Genomic DNA, 17410 nt, shown 5'->3' on the forward strand with positions numbered 1-17410 from the left:
AAGCCTCAGACAACTGGCTGAACTTTCTGGAGCCTCGTTTTTCTGGTCTGTGACTATTAGGCCAGTAATGTTGCCTCACGAGTCTGTTGTGAGAATGAAGTGAGACTGAAGCCCTGAGAGCAGCAGGCTGCCAGGCTGGCAGTCTCTCCCTAAGGCTACTGACTTGCTGCTTTTTTTGCCTTTCCTCTCCCACAGGATGCTTTAAAACCTTGCACTTTCTTTTTCTTCTCTGTCCTAAGCCTTACTTGGCCTTGGACCTGGAGACCAATATAAAAATCTACCTGTGTAGTTACCCTAATACTTAAATTCTTGAAGGAGCTGTCATGTGAAATGCTTGATTTCCCTGAAAAAGGCATTTATTGTTTCTCTCTTTGTCTTTGATACAGGACGTCAGCTGCAATGAGATCACAGCCTTGCCTCAGCAGATAGGGCAACTGAAATCCTTACGAGAACTGAATGTCAGAAGAAATTACCTTAAAGTTTTACCACAAGGTAAAAACAAAAGGAAAGAGGGGAAAATGAATCAAACAAGAGGTTTTATTAGTTTGTTTACCTTTGTGAAGAAGGTAGACCTAATCATGTTTGTGTGTGCCTGTTAATATTAATTCTAATTTGAGTTTCACATGCAGATAACAGAAAAGTTATATAAAAGTTGAAATTTTAGTCAAGGCTATAGTAACAAAATCATTCCCCTGTATAAGGCTCTGTGTGTGTGTGTGTATGTGTGTGTGTGTGTGTGTGTGTGTGTATTCATTTGCTCAGGCTCCCATAACAAAGTACCACAGACTATCTTAAACAACAGGTTTTCCTGCAGTCTGGAGGCTGGAAGTCTGAGATGAGGGTGTTGGCCAGTTTGGTTTCTTCTGAGGCCTCTGTCCTTGGCTTATAGATGGCCGTCTTCTCCCTGTGTCTTTGCATTATCTTCCTTCTATGTCCTACTCTCCTCTTCTTATAAAGACACCCATCATACTGGATTAGGGCCCACTCTAATGACCCCATCAATTATCCTTTAAAGACCCTGTCTCCAAATACAGTCACATTCTGGTGGTACTGGGGGTTAGGACTCCAACATATGAATTTGGAGGGCACACAATTCAGCTCCTAACAAAAGGCACCTGAATTGCTTTCCGTATGGGTGCATGATGTTCTGGACCATCCAGCCAACAGTTTAGTTGCCATGCTTGGTCCTGCAGATCCAACTGTCAGGGTCTGGGGCTTTGGGGATCTGGGAGTCCTGATTGGGAACCCCCAGTGTCTCGAATCCATACTTCAGGAGAGGGTGCTGCCCCTGCTGAACTGAAACTTGGACTGATATCACTGGTCATTTTGATGAATGTCTTGACGCCTGGAGGCAAGGATGGCTCCGCATTGAGACTCGATGCCCCTGAAACACAGCCTTAATGCTGAGCACCCCCAGACAGCCCCACTCAGGGCCAGACTCCAGCAAGCCCTTCCCTGCAGCTGTGATTGCCAGAATGTGTCTCTCTGACATGTGTTGAAGTTCAAGAAAGAAGATACTCAGTGAAAAAAAACCTGTAAATCAACTGTAGTTCAATGAAATAAAAAATGAACATATAAAAAGATATATTTATTCAGAAATGTTGCACCATTAAGAACTTCGACAAGCAGCCTTGTAGATGGTGGTGGATCCAAATTTGATATTTTGGGATTCTCCTTTGGCCCTGAATCAGGAATGAGTTGATGAATAGCAGAACACTAAATATTTTCTCTAAAACATATTCTGGTTTTCAAAGATCACGTTTGATTGTTTTCATTTTCATTTTAGGACACTAGGCATACCCGATTTCAAAAATTATATTTAAAAATACAGCTCGAAGCTAAAGCATATGTTTGGAAACAGTCAGCATTTGGTTAATCTGACTCTAATGCAGCTATTTGAGAGCTGCCCTGCCTGATTTTTATTATTCTGTTCCTGCTTCATGATTTTTGGCTTGAAATGCTTCATTATGCAAGGCAAGAAAATGGGGCTCATGAAAGGGAAAGAAATGAATAAAATGTAATGTGCTTTATAGATGGGAGTTAAAGTGTTGCCTGCCATCTCTGCCTTTCTCATGCTGACTAGCATTTTAAAGAAGAATTAAAAACAATGTCAGCATAAAGATTTATTACTTTATTACTTGAGATGACTTGGTATAAAAACACTGATTTTTCATTCTGTCATTGTGAACTTCCATTACTGAATGGATGCAATTGTTTTTCCTGGTTTGAGCAAGTAAAAAGAGAAGACTCTTACTGACAGCAAATTCATAAGCGTATAACCTTTCACAGCAGTAAAGAAAACTTTTGTTTAAATTTAAGCTCTTGTGTTAATTATTGAGAAACCGTCACAAATTACTGAACGCTTTCACTTTCAAAGGAAAAATTTAGTTTAATCATTTAACAGTTTCCTGTAATAGTTTAGAAGCATGTGGGAAGAAAATACATTTGTAAAATTGAGATACTTGTTTTTCTGACCACTCCTTACTCTCTCAGCTTAAAAGCATTCCTTTCCCTAAAAAGATCAATTAGAAATTTCTATACTTTCTATAATTATATTTTCTCAGGTTCAGTATTTTAAAATACACACAGGGCTAAAACTTCAGTTTACTGGAAAATCTTTTTTTATTTTGGGTAATAATTTCCTGAATATCAAGTTTCTTTTTGCTTTACTCTGGAGAACTCTATTTAACAAAAGAGCATTGATAATGCTCTCAGGCAGTGAATTTAAGACTTTCCATATTTACTTACTTGTTTTTCCTCTTTGAGTACCCCTCCTCATATGCTTTCAATTTGAGGAGGGGGGAAAATGTTGGTGGCCTGATTACCCGTGTCAGTTTTGTGGTGATTTTACTATAACTACTGCAAGGGTGGGGATTATTTTGTTCTTTCTGGGACAAGGATGGACAGAGGATTAAAGTGGTCATTCATTGCCCTTCTTTGCAATGGAGAGAAGTGGGATTCATTGTTTTTTTTCTTACTCCCTTTTCCTGCTCTGTCTCTTTTGACCTCTTCTGAGCTGGAGTTGCCATTTTCTCCTCCTTTTCCTTATTGTGCAACTGTCAGGTTCTAGCTTTCCTAAACCAAGATGGTAATTGTGTTCCCAACAAGCGCTAAAAGGAATACTCATTATAAAAATCACTTCTTACTTTATTTAACTGTAAGTTGCCTTCCTTCCCCCTCCTACTGTGTCTTCTAGGAACTTAGCTCTCTAGTCTTGATTAAATGTCTTCATTTTAAGTGGCAAATTGCTGCAGATCCGGAGTCCAGTTAAACTTGACCACTGATTTGCCAACCTAACTTTAGTGAGTAAAGTTTAGTCAGTAAACCATCTGAGAGACGGATTAATGTTACTAAAATTTACAGTAAGGAGATAGTCATTTTATGTATAATCCCCTTATTTCTCAGCCCTCTTTTAGACACAAACTCTGAAGTGGAAAGAGATCTCACTTTTCCTTTTCCTTTGACCTTGATTCTCCGGGTCCCCTCCTTCTCTCCTCCACCTCTAACTGCTCTCAAAGCGCTTCGTCCAGGCAACCAGGACGAGTGGGGTCTGAGGCAAATCGTAGATCCTGCTATTGGTGGGAGAGCTGGGTTTGAGCAGAGAGTTACTCAGGGCGATTTAAAAATCCACATCCTGAGTTTCTCTTACACAGCCCCCTGCCTGTCACAGACCTGAGTTTGGGGGCTGCTGAGTTGGTGCTCTTGTGCCTCTGTTCTAGCATTTCAGTCTCATGACTCTTTTCTTTAATACAGAGTAATTACTAGGTATGAGAGAGGGAAAGTCCCTTCCACACCTAGAGCAAGTTGAACTCAGAGAAGAGAGACTGGTTGCTAAGTGAACCTTTGTTGGTGGAACTTGTAGTCTTGCTGAGTAATGGGAAAACTCGGCAGAGGACAGAGGGGGGAGTGGAGGAATAGTATTAATTCTTTCTCCAAGCCACTGCCTTCAGTTTCTTTCTTCTTTATATAGTGCCTGCCCTTCATCTACTTGGGAACTCCTTGGGTATTTGAAAGCACAGTGTATCGGTATATCACCCCCTACCAGGTTTCATAACAAACATGGTGAGGCCCGTTCTGAAATGAACCCCCGTGGCCTTTGACATGGAGATCTTAGTGGTTTGCCCCGTGTCACTGTACACGTCTGGCATTGCTCAGCCTCTTTGCTCTATGGAATGTATTTGACTTTGTTTCTTGCAGCTGCCAATGTCGGTTGGAATGCTTGAAATTACTGAGTGTTTACTATGCCACTGGGTGGAGATTTTAAGCTAAATATAATGTTCTGTCTTGTTTGTGAAGCTGCAGAAGGCTTTTTTAAAGCGGTAGAATAAAGCCTTATCAAATCAGGATTATAGGGTCTGTTGCAAAATTCCGAATTAGATTGCACTTAACTTTTTAAAGTAGAGTTAAACAATCATGAATGTTTCTTGTGACGAGTTCTGAGATTATGCAGCCCACATACATTGAATACATGAGAATATGTTGTACTTAGCATATTATTCATACTAGCGAGCTGTTTGAATACAGTTTGAAATTAAAACATAGGCATGTCTTGTGTGGTGTGGCTTCTGTGGTTGTTTTGCTGGGGAAAAAAACCCTTTTCAAACAATAGATATTGTAAACGTCAAGTGTTTCCAGCTCTTAATAGAACTAACAACAATTTAAAATTGTTGGGCCCCCAATGAAAGCTTTTCTCACCCCCTTTGGTAAAATTTTATATACACATAACATACATTCTTATGACCAACTTGCTTTTAGTTATGCTAAATGATATATTTCTTGATAAGCAGAAAATTAATTTTTGAATGTTTAGCCATTTAATCTTGTTGCTTTCTGAGTTTTTTTCTTTCTTTCTTTCTTTTTTTTCCCCTGTTCTTTTAGAACTAGTAGATCTTCCCTTGGTAAAGTTTGACTTTTCCTGCAATAAAGTGCTCGTGATTCCCATTTGTTTTAGAGAGATGAAGCAGCTGCAAGTATTACTGCTTGAGAATAACCCTTTGCAGTCTCCTCCAGCACAGGTGAGGGGGTCTCACGGCAAAGCTGTACCCCAGGGGATGCGCCACCGATAGCGCCTAGGCAACTCTCAGCAGAACAGGTTTTGTTATTTTGCTGAATCAATTAGTATATGAGACATGATCATAAGCAGTCCCAGCCTCTTAAAAAAATGAAACCTTGAATAATACAGTAGGTTGTCCTTTGCGACATCAAATCCCTTTACCAGCATTTGCCTCACTATTCTGGTCCCGGCAACCCCAGAATTATGATGTTTGATTATTTCAGTTATTCAGTTATTATGTTGATCATTTGTACGTGCATTTGAAGCTTTTCCATGGAGCGTATAGCTTGCAAAAAGAGTAATAGACTTCTTAAAAGTTAGCCAGAAAATGGAGTTTAAATATTTTTAAATATGATTGTCAGTTATTTAGAGACAAGATTCAAGCTCAAATGTTAAACTTGTGGGAACAAAATGACATATATCTGCTTTCAGAATTGGAACAGGTCAGTTATCTGATGTCTATACTTTTTGCACGATTTATACTTAAACCTATGTCTTCTAGAATTTTGCAAGAAAAACTGGAAATTTCTTGAGCATGTTTTTCTATTTGAGTTGCATTTGGAGGAAATAATTGCCTAAAATCTCACCTGTTTTGGAGAGGTCAAATTTGGTGGTCATTTTGACATGGTACTTAAAGTGGAAATGCAAAATTAAAAACATACAGAATGAGATGTCTAGTGTTTACATTTTGTTTTGACATTAAAAAAAGAAATATTTATTATTAATTTCTCCCTAGATTTGTACAAAGGGCAAAGTACACATATTCAAGTATCTGAGCATCCAAGCATGTCAGATTAAGACAGCCGACTCCCTTTATCTCCACACCATGGAGAGACCACATTTACACCAGCACGTGGAGGACGGGTGAGTGTGACCACCTTTGGCTAAAAGCCTGTTTAGAATTAGCTTAGGCAAAGACACTCCTGGTAACTATTTCCAAAAATCCCCTTGTTTCATTCAACCAATGCAGATTTATAAATCAGCATTTCAGCAACTTTCGGAATAAGAAAAAGAAAATTGATGCTGTTGGTAACATTCTGGCATCTTTCAAATCTCATCCACCTCCTCCTGTTCAATAGTCAGTCCTTCCTGAGTGCTAGGAGCGTGTGTGCGCACGTACACACATGTATATGCACATCTGTCTGTATATCTCCTTATAAATAAGACCTATCATATAAATATAGGTATTTTTTACTTATCAGTTAAACAACCATATCAAGTTCAGACATGCCTTTTTAAATTAATTTTAATGTGTCTTCATAACATTGTTAAGAAAAACTGCATCTTTATTTTTTAAATTGTCTTTTAAAAACACACCGTGCATGGTTTTGCCATTTCCTGTTTAGGATGGAAGCTTTGGAATCGTTTCACATGTCCTTGGCCATTTTGTGGCATCATTTCAAGGCAATTGGGCCTTCAATTTTCAGAAAGCAAAATTCTCACACTGAACACACTTGTAGAAATGCATGTTGTTTTTGAGATGTCTTCACTGCAGAAATCTTTCCTGAACTTTTTACTGAAAAAGTAAATATAGTGCCTTAAAGTCTCAGCCTATCCTAATGGTACCTTCATATACTGCTCAAAATATGTATTTGTTATTTTATCTTTTTAAACATGATATCAAATTTATTTAGTCACTGGATAAAAGTCTACAGAATTATTGAAAGTTATGACATTTCTTAATGTGAGGTAAAAGCAATTGGTAGTTTTTGCTTTTTTATATGCTAGAATCAGTAAAATAAGAAAACTGTTAATTGTTTCAAAAGAACAGACCACTCAGAGTGTAATTCCATGAAATCCTGAACACAAAGAATTTATCTGGTACTCTATTTGGATAGTACAAGTTTCTGTCTTAGCATCCTCTCATACTGGGCTGCTTTGTTGCCTTTTGGTAATAATAAGAACTTGTATAGTAAAGTCATTATTTGAATGTAAGTTGATGTACCTTGTTGTGAACTTTGTGATTTTAATTTTTTCTAAATGAATTCAATATCAATGGCATCTATCCCAGCAAGAAGGATTCTGATTCGGGCGTTGGAAGTGATAACGGAGATAAGCGATTATCTGCCACAGAGGTAAAGTTAGTGATCAGATTTTTTTCCTTCTGTGCCTCTGGATATATCTGCCTGCATTTACTGAACTCCTCTCTGATAAAGGGCATTAATGCATCCTCATGAGAACGTGCAATAATTAACTTATTTGAAATCCTCGCGGTGTTATATAAACATTAGCTGTTGTTAGCTTTTCTGCATCTTTAATACTTTGTAAATGTCTCAAAAATAGAGTCCCTGCCTCCTTCTCCTCCTACCACACCCCTCTCATTATCTACAATATTCTTGAATGCTTAATAAATATTATGAAATGACTAAATGGTGTGCAAATACCCCGGAGGCATTTTTATTAATACGTTTTTTTAAAGTGACAGTTATTTAGGAAAAATTGTTCTATGTGTGCATAAATGTTAAGGAATCAAATGTATACTGCATTTTAGCAGTTCATCCACAGGAAATGCATTTTTGAGTAGCCATAATTTTTATAGCATTTTTTGTTTTCCTAAAACTTTTAGATTGTGTCTTTTTCAGATAACTGGATAGAAGTTTGGTTATTTGTGAGCTAAGAGGCCTCCCACACTAGCGCTTCCTAAAGTGGTTATAAATAGCTCGCTTAGAACATTTGTTATCTTATTTATGGTCTGTCTGTTAGGTTCTCCAACATCTTTCACTAATATACCGTTAAATGGGGCTTCTTGTCCAGTGAAGCTAGGAGGGGTAGCTGAGGTAGGGGATGGACGTATCATAAGGTCTTCCCTTTTTGAGGGAACTTATTGAGTTTTGTGGTTATTGAGTTTTGAAACATTATAACACTCTTTGACGATGTAGTTAATAGTTCAGTTACCCCATCTAAAGAATTCACATTTTTTATGCATGTATGTAAGTCCAGGACAAATGCTTTTTTCCCTGTTCTTTTCAGGCCTTTGAGGTTTAATGTAGCTAAGATATTTGAATTTATTTTCCAACAAAATACTTCGTAAAGCAATATATTTAAAAAACTAAGATACCTTAAAATCTTTCTTAAAAAAAATCTAATACAGACTGTTTCAAAAAGAAGAAGAGTTAGTAAGCAGAGAAAGAAGGCCAGTATCAGTAAAATAAAATTACCCTCATGAAGCCACATGAATAGTTTACTGTGGTTCCCTGAGGGAGAAAATACTCAACACATTGCTTTTATAAGTTGTGTTTAATTCAACTCCCTTAGCTTTATTAAAACTCATAAGTCCCCTGAAATATCCCATTGTTTCAGAAATTATGCACCCAAGCTTATTTTCTATTAAATTAAAACAGACTCTGCTTTATCCTTTATCTGTCTTCTAAGGATAATTAAGTTCATTAATAAAACATTACACAAAGAACTTCATTATCCTTTTGTTCTCACTTAGCATAAGTAGGATGCTAATAGCTTCCCTAAAGGAGGCCAAGGGTTTATTGTTTCCCTTTATAACTAGACGCATATCTTGGAATTTTGCTAAATTTTTAAGATGGGAGGAGGGTAGGAGGAAGGACCACAGAAAGTGTACACATTTTCCCCTTGGCCCTTTTTTCTTTTTTTTGTCTCACATTGTAGCTCAGGTAATGACCTGAGAACACCTCCAAAAGATTTGTTTTTTACAAAGATAAGGGTTCCGAAGTATCCTATGTAGCTTTCTATTTTACTTTATTTGGCAAATACGTTTTCATGTGTGATCAGTTAATCTTGCTCCCTATTTACATCTCAATGTGGTACTCAAAAGTCACACCTCATTCCATTTCTTTGGCTGTTTCCCTTATCTGATTGATTTAGCATTTGTCACTCAGACGTTTAAAACGTATTTTTTGCAAGATAAACAAGCAAAAAGAAATACAGGGCACCCTGAATAGCTGTGTTGTGAATGCAACGCACGTATGTTTTCTGCCAGTTTCTGAACAATTTGTACACGTGTCCAAAAGTAAAGGAACGCCTTTCTCTGAAAGTCACAGCCTTTAGGAACAAACCAGTCGCCTGAAACGTGCTCTGTGGAGATTCCTGATCCCTGTGATTTGAAAAGCTTTTCTCAAAACAGCAACACTAAAGCGGAGACATAGAGAAATACACGAGGCTTCGTATTTCATTTATGACAGAATATCTGAAGAAACTTCATCAGTTAGTGCAAGGAAACAAGACCCCCCCGGGAGAACTAACTGATTACAATCGAAGCATTATGCTGAAAATTGCGCAGAACTCCTGTTCCTGTTAAGCACTACAGTTGTTCAGCCCTTTGATATATTTAAAGCAGCTTCCTCAGCCTCAAACAGGGAAATAACTGAAGCTTCGTGTTGCACAGAAGATGCCCTGTAAATAAAGGAGATGTTGTCCCAGAGGTGGACTGCCTGCTTTTTTGTGACTGGCCACGTGAAACCTTAAGGTAGTTTTGGTAAATGAGTGTTGTCGTCGGACCTCCAAGCACCATTACTGTTAAAACGATTGATTAGACGCAGGGCTGATGTGATAGTGTATTTATAGTTATTTCTTTGTTCTGTCAGGTGTCACACAGTCCTTCTCAGTGCCCCTGACTATAGCTCTTAGGTAACAAAATATCATCAGGTACCTGAAAAAATTTCAAATCAAAACATATGTACAAAGAAGTACATGAATGTTAGCTCAGTGGACTTTGGCAAAGTGAATACACCCACATAGCCAGCTCACAGTTAGAGAAACAGAATTTGACCAGCAACCCAGAAAGCCCCCCTTGTGCACCGCCCCCCCCTCAAGAGCAGCCACTATCCTGACTTCAAACACCATAGATTAGTTTCGCCCCTTTTTGAATTTTATAAGTGGAATTGTCCTTTGGTGTCTTTTACTCAACATTATGTTTGTGAGAATCACGGTATGTCTTTTTAATCACACAGCATTCTCTTACTCTGCACTGATAGCACTTTTCCCTTGAGTGATGCAGCGCCCTGTCTCTTTTCAGCCTTCTGATGAAGACACCGTTAGCCTCAATGTGCCAATGTCAAATATCATGGAAGAAGAACAGATCAAGGAGGACTCCTGTCATCACCTCAGCCCAGTGAAAGGTCTGAGAATGAAGGATGGGGAGGAAGGGCTCGTTTTTAAGTGTCAAATGCCACGTTTAAAATATGCAGAAATATGGCAACAATTATAATTAATGTTTATGGAGTATTTCCTATGCACCAGGCACTGTGCTAATCTGTGCAGGTGATCTCATTTGAAGTTCAAAACTCAGATGGGCATCACCTCCATTCTATACATGAGGCAACCAAGTCTCAGAGAATTTAAGTAACTTGCCAGTGATCCTGAAACTAGTAATAGTAGAGCTGTTCTCATTCTGAAGATATATTTAAGATTCTTTATACCCATTATTAGAAAGAAAATATTGATATGTAGGTATACTATTTAGGACAACTCTAGCTATTGTAATGCATAACATCCCCAGATTTCATTGGCTTATTCATATAATCCAAAGTAAGTCCAAATGGAAGTTAGCGATTGCCAGGCACCTCTCCTCTACATGTTGATTCAAGGACCCAAGCTCCTTTCATCTGGTGACTCCGCCGTCTTTAATACAAGATTTCCAAGTCTATCTGCTTCAAGTCATAGGGGGAAGAGCATGGAGGTTTGCTCCAGGGAGGTTTTTATGGGCCAGGCATGGAAGGTCACCGGATCACATCTAACTACATGCAAAGGTGGGAAATGTAGTTGGGATGTGTGTCCAGGAATCTACTTGACTCTGGACAAGTCAGTTGACCTTAATTCTCTCACGTGAAAATGAAATGATTAGATGAGGTGATTTCTCATGGCTTGTATTGCTCTAAGATTCTCTGGTTCTTTGATAATCACCAAAGGATCCCCAAGCACTCAGTGTCTTGCGTACCCTCAAAATCCTAGTAATATATTTCAGATCTTGGTGAGAAGCACTCATTTGATTACATTATGGCAGTATTTTGACTGCTCCTGTTAATTCAGTGACTTTTAAATAAATTGTAAAATGTGTGTTTACTGATTTGTGGCAGAGACTGTTGATATATGGATAGTATAGAACTACATTATACACATTATCTCCTTAATGGTTTGACTGTGCTCTCACTGGTGATGGGAGAGCCAACTTGAACTCTAGTGTTTGCTTTCACTTCTTATGTTCAAGTTTTTAAGTTTAGCATTAATGTTGTTCCGAGATGTTGACTGGAACCATACATTGTCCAAAAATATAACTGTAGACTTTATGCAGAAATATGACTGCCACTTTATTAATTTAGATAATCAGTTTAGATAAGATTAATTTGATCTGTAACATTATACAGTATAGGAGGCAATGTTTTAGGCATATTTTTAAAATAAAAGAATTATATAATTTGTTACCAGTGAGTTTTCTCCCCTCTGTTCTAGACGAAGGTATTCTGCTGGCTAGGAGTCCTGAAGGTGGGGTGGCCCTACCCGATATTTTTAGTCTCCAGATCAGAGAGAAGAGATCTGCTTTTGCCCCTCTTGCCTCTCCTGTACCAGCTAGAACTCACTCTAGTTGAATGTGCTGTGAGGCTGCTTTCCCTCCATGGGGCCCTCATCATAGTCACTTCTTTTGTTGTTATGATTTTGGGTCCTTACTTTAGTCTTTTCCCACACTCGTCCTTGAAATTGTTCACTACTTAATGATAAGAATTGGGTTTGGCTGATTTTTAAATCCCTGAAATGTTTAGCATCATACCTGCCACTTAGCAGTTGCTCAGTAAATATTTGTTGAATTTTGAATTTGAAATACTTCCTTGTCACACGTTATTGAGAGCACAAAAACCAAAAAGCTTTCTTTTATGCTTTCTTTTCTCTGTTTCTTAAAAAAAAAAAGAAATTACATTTCTTTCATAAGGAAGTGAGCCATAAGGAGGCCTTGACTTTTATATTCATTCTGTTTGGGGCTTCCCATTTCTTTTTATTTTCTTCTTTTTCCCCCTCTTTTCACCTTTTCCTCACATCCTGTAAGGAAGGGAAAACTTAGGTCATACATATACCTCCATCAATGGTAACAGAGAAGATTGAAATAATTAGATGATGTGTTTAAGAGTCATCTATGTTGTGCTCATCTGTTCATGAAATCATGCTTTCTGCCCTTTCTATAAATTTTTCTAATAGGGGAATTTCATCAGGAATTTCAACCGGCACCTTCCCTTGTGAGTGACAGTGACAACCCAGGAGAAGAAAGAGACCAATTTTCCCACGGAACAGACGTTCTCCATTCAGAATTTATAAACTATGTTAAGGCAAGTTGAAGATCCACTAATTTTTAATTTATTTACTTCTGTTTGGTGCCTTAGAATTTAAGTTTAAGGTTGCCAATCCATCACCTTAGATAAACGTCAGCTTACTGCCACCTTCCTCAGGCCTTTTTAACATCTTCTTGAAGCTCATGTGTTTATTTTCTGACATTAGGAGCTTGTCCATCCGTACCTCTCCATTTGTCTATGTATGTGTGCGATTTTTCTTTTATATTCAGAAATTACTCAGCTGTCCAGTAGTCACTGTATCGCATCAGTTAGCAAACTTACCAGAATTGCCACGACTGTCCAGTAAAAGCTAAAATAGACAAGGTTTCACAAACTCTTCAACGTATTCTAGGCGAATGCTTTTCTTGGGAGTATATCCATAGTAGAAGGAGAAAAATGGAGACTTTTAAAATGTGGAAATGAGTATCTTCTCTTTTTGGAAAGGTCAGTCTGAGGACACTGATTCCCGAACTGACATAGTGGCACTGAGGTGTTGAAAGGTTGGATGAAGTCACTGAATTGTCAGGTGAACCTTTGTCATAGTAGCGGCAAAAACAAGAGAGAAAAGCCAGTCCTTGGTGAAACTGGTAGTTAAGGTTCCACTTTGTGACATGATTAGGTGCCTTGGTATGTGCCTGTCAGTCCTCAAGGTCGTGGCACCCAAGAATCACAGGTACTGTTTTTGGTAAAATTCAGATTCATTGTGGCTTGTGAGAGACGGTGGAATCTGAGTTACTGTGTTAAAATCAGGCATGGGGTCTCTCGGAGCTGCTCCTTATTTCCTGAGGATGGTGTTAGGATGGCTGGGCTCTGTCTAGACTAGCATCCCTGGGCATCCAGGGGACTGGGAGAGAAATAGCTGAATTGCACAGTGGATGAGACCTTGGTGTGCTCAAGAGGTCTTTATACCCCCAAGATAAAAATAGTGAGCCTGGCATAGGAGATATATTGGCAGAAAACTAACTAAAATGATTAGAAGAAGCATATAGAAGGATAGAATACAGAAAGCCTTAACTCTTTATTCATTATATCTAGTCCATTAATCCATCAAATCTTGTTTTGAAATATCTCATACTCACTGCCTTCCTTCTGGCCTCCACCTCCGTTGACTGCTTCAGTGGAGCCTTATCATTGCTCATTTGGGTGATGGCAGGAGACCCTCCCACCCCGTGTAGAGCATCCCAACCTGGCATGTTGAAGATTGTGCGCACACACACACACACACACACTTTACATTCTGCTGTCAGGCATTTTCCTGCAGTAAAGATCTAATCCTATGACTCTCTACCCAGTGGTTCTCACAAGGCCCTCCTAGATTTGATGCCTGTCCATCAACTCTGAGATGAGTCTGTCACAAAAACATGGGAAATTGGGCTTTTTGTCTTTCTTTTAGGAAGAGTTTAATTTGAGAGTCTAAAGTAAAGATGTAGGCCCTTAAGAAAAACAATGAAAGCAATTAGTAAAATAAAGCATATTGTTTCAGAAAAGCAAATTACCGTAGATTTAGAGATTTCAGGGAGCAAAGAACGCCATGGAAATGGCTGCTTTACAGAATGGGTCCTGTGGGCAAAGAAAGGTGTAGAAACCTAGTCAGCAAACGTTTCCTGAATGCCCCCTCCTGCAAGAGGCTTCTGTTGGCAAGTGGAGAAGAACACTAATAAAATAAAACCTAAATCTACAAAGAAAAGTCATATATGGAAAATCAGGCCCTAAATTTTAGCCTTGACTTGCATCACGTTTAAAGTATGTTTGACGGCCAGCCAGTATGCGGAGCTACCCAGTCCCTCAACAATCAAGAGGTCTGTGTTTTATATAATCTTGTTTCCTCTCCTTCACTGAACTAGCATCTTATGCTTTGTAACTATGGTTGATCCTCATTCATTGGCACTTCTGTAGTCTCCCGGATCACTGACTTGTCCAGTCCTGCACCGTTGCTCCCAGGGAAATACAGGGTTATGTTCCTGAGATCCTCTGGTCACAGATTTTGGCCAGGTGATCAATACATAACCTGGGTTTATGTGTACTTCTGTTTCAAGACACCTTATTTAATATGTATCGTTGGTCTGTTAACATTTAACTTGGGGCCAACAGCTCTGTAACTCATGCCTGAAAGAAGATTCCCTAACACAGGTATTTTCTCTGTAAGGCACACCACAGCCTTCTCGTGCTTAGGAACACCAGACAGCATTTCAACACAACACTTGGGGGCATTTTAAATAGCAAAACCACCAACAAAAAGCACAAAAGTGTGAAAATGTGGTAGTAAATAGACCCTGAATAGACCACGTTTTTACAGTATGAGAGCTGAAACAGAAAGGCAAGAGCATCACCTTGTTCAGCCTCAGCTGGGAATGTGCATGGTGGGGTTGGGGACTCCCATTTTTTTTTTTTTTTACCAAGCTCTGCACGTGTCTGCAAAAGCACCATGCATACTGATCTTGGGGTTACAAATACATTTTGGTGAGTAAGCGAATTCATAAATACGGAATCCATGAATAATGTATATCAACTCTAGAACTATCTAACTTACCAAAAGAAACCCAGTATGCCCGTATTTTGTATCCTGAAAAAAACAGATGTTTTATACTATTGGCTACTTTTTTTATGGAACTGAAAATTAGAAGGAACTACTCATGGTTCCTACAGTTGAAACCCAACAGGGAGAGATAAGAACATGTTTTCTTGGTTATTTCTAGTAGTGTACTTTTGCTGATGAAATTCACTATCATTTGGATAGTGGCACAGTGATTTTTATGTTGATTTTATTATGCACTAAAAGCATGATCAGTATAGAAAAAGTCTGAGTGGTTTTCAAGCCAGAGGCTGAGATGGTGCAGCCAGACACCCCCCAGAAGACTCATCCCCTGTGACACATCTGGAGAATTGTCTGGGCCTGAGTCAGTTAACGACGTGTCGGAACTTGGACATGGAAAACAGCCCTTTTGTCTGTTCCTTCCTCACTAGGGGAATGTACCCCGATTCGGGGATGGCTTCCGTTCTAGCTGTCAGCTGATTTAAAGCAGCATTTCTCTGTGTCAGAGATCAAAGTGGAAAGAAGCGCATGGAAGTTCCAACAGTGGAACGCACCTTTCTAAATACTCCCCCGCAGTGCTTCTTTGGGATAAGACGGGGGAGCATTTCAGGGAAATCTGGATGTTGTACGCATGAGAACTGTTGGATGCAATTTGAGGCGTTTTCTGCTGTTAAGTATTTTATACTTCCTTTTTTCCTAACAGCACACACACCCCTCCTCTCACAAACAGTAGAATGCACATTCTCATGTGACTGACAAGCCCAGGGGAAGAATCTGTCAACCTCAGGAGGTGCTAATAGGGCAAAAAGAATCAAGTGAAGCTTTGCATTTCTGACTCTTTTCTGACTCTAAGTGAACAGGTATTGTGGTTCTGAGCCAGGGTTTCTTTTTATTTTCTTTTTTATATTCTGTTTCATTTTTAATTGTGGCAAAATACATATAACATAAAACTTACCGTCTTAGCCATTTTTTAAGTGTGCAATTCAATGGTAAAGACACTGACATTGTATTGTAACCATCACCGCCGTCCATCTCCAGCAGTCCTTTCATCTTGTAAAACGGGAACTCTTTACTTGTTAAACAGTCACTTCCCAAACGCCTCTCCCCGTTCCTCTGGCAACTCCTTTTCTACATTCTGTCTTTATGGATTGGATTATTCTAGGGACCTCATGTAAGTGGAATCAGACTGTATTTGTCTTTTTGTGACTTATTTCATTTAGCATAATGTCCTCATCGATGTTGTAACATGTGTCAGAATTTCCTTCCTTTTTGAGGCTAAATGATATCTCACTATATGTATACACCACATTTTGCTTATTCATTCATCCATCGATGGACACTTGGGGTGTTTCCACGTCTTGGCTGTGGTGAATAGTGCTGCCATGAACCTGGGTGGGGGCAGGTTTAGACTGTTGACTGTTGACAGCCAGTGGTTCTCAGAAGATGCATGTGTTCTGTCCACAGGAAAGGGCAGAGACCTGTGAAGAACTGTTACGGATAGAAGAGGACGCGCACTGGCATCCCGAGGGAATGTGAGTACCCAGGGCTGGTGGAGCACCACACCCTGTAGACCTCATGTTCCTAGCAGAACGGTAGCCCTGTCAAGATAGCATTTTGGGCCGCTTTTCTTTGAGCAAGCTTGCATTCTTACCCAGCGATGCTGATCAGAAGTTGCGAGTTTTCCTCTGTCTGGATGCTTATTGTCATAGTTTTGGGGCCATACAGTGCAAGGTTGTACCTCTTCCTTGGCCTTGAGTTTTATCGGATTTGAGGTTGTGGATAGAATGTAATTTAGGAAATCAGGTTCAAGATCTGAGAAAAGCATATACCTCTAATGTCTTGGTCTTAAGCCTAATAGTGGTGATAGCTAACATGTATTAAATAATCATGTCAGGCACTGTCCTGATCACTTCACAAGGAGTAACTCACTTGATCTTTACAACAATCCTATAAGTTCTGTTATTATCACCCATTTCACCAGTGACAAAACTGAGGCACAGAGAGATTGATTACCTGCCCCAGGGTTAGAGAGGGCTGAGATTGAACCCACGGCCTCTCATACCAGATGGATATCCCTTCTCTACTGCATGTGAAGATCTTCTTGGCCAGCTGTACGGAGGAGGGCATGAGTGATCTATCAGACAATAAACCATGTCCGGGGGTTTGAGTTTGGACCGTGTGGCATATGGTAGGTTTTTGATTCCCAGGATTTTGTTTTCCATGATCCAGCATTAGGGCTGAACCTGTCATCATACCTTGTCAGGGTTTTTCCCTTATTGAGGGGTTACTACATTCTTAAAAATTTCTCCACTTACAGAAAGACATTGGCTTATGTAGTGGAAAGCAGTAACTGTGCTCAAATCTCTCTTGTCCTTTAAAACCATTGCAGAGTTCCTTTCAAATCACTGTCCAGTGTAACCAGCACTTTGTTGGATACATTTCTGTGATGTCAAGGAGGACTACCTTGATTATAGAATCACAGAATTATAGGGAAAAGGATTTTTATAGGGAAAGGGTTTTTAAGCTGTAAAGCTT

At 39.2% G+C, this 17410-nt stretch overlaps 1 protein-coding gene across 3 annotated transcripts in view; it reads left to right on the top strand.

Moving 5' to 3' along the window:
* Positions 1 to 17410, top strand: part of LRCH1 (leucine rich repeats and calponin homology domain containing 1) — a 170046-nt gene that overhangs the window by 107678 nt on the left and 44958 nt on the right. For all 3 annotated transcript variants that reach the window (XM_010980838.3, XM_064493157.1, XM_031465995.2), the window contains exons 4-10: positions 387 to 492; positions 4879 to 5015; positions 5790 to 5917; positions 7065 to 7128; positions 10041 to 10143; positions 12212 to 12339; positions 16340 to 16407. In XM_010980838.3, coding sequence (XP_010979140.2) covers positions 387 to 492; positions 4879 to 5015; positions 5790 to 5917; positions 7065 to 7128; positions 10041 to 10143; positions 12212 to 12339; positions 16340 to 16407 — 734 coding nt within the window. The remainder of the gene's footprint in view (positions 1 to 386; positions 493 to 4878; positions 5016 to 5789; positions 5918 to 7064; positions 7129 to 10040; positions 10144 to 12211; positions 12340 to 16339; positions 16408 to 17410) is intronic.

The sequence above is a fragment of the Camelus dromedarius genome, chromosome 13, assembly GCF_036321535.1.
Source record: "Camelus dromedarius isolate mCamDro1 chromosome 13, mCamDro1.pat, whole genome shotgun sequence".
Classification (NCBI taxonomy): Eukaryota; Metazoa; Chordata; class Mammalia; order Artiodactyla; family Camelidae; genus Camelus; species Camelus dromedarius.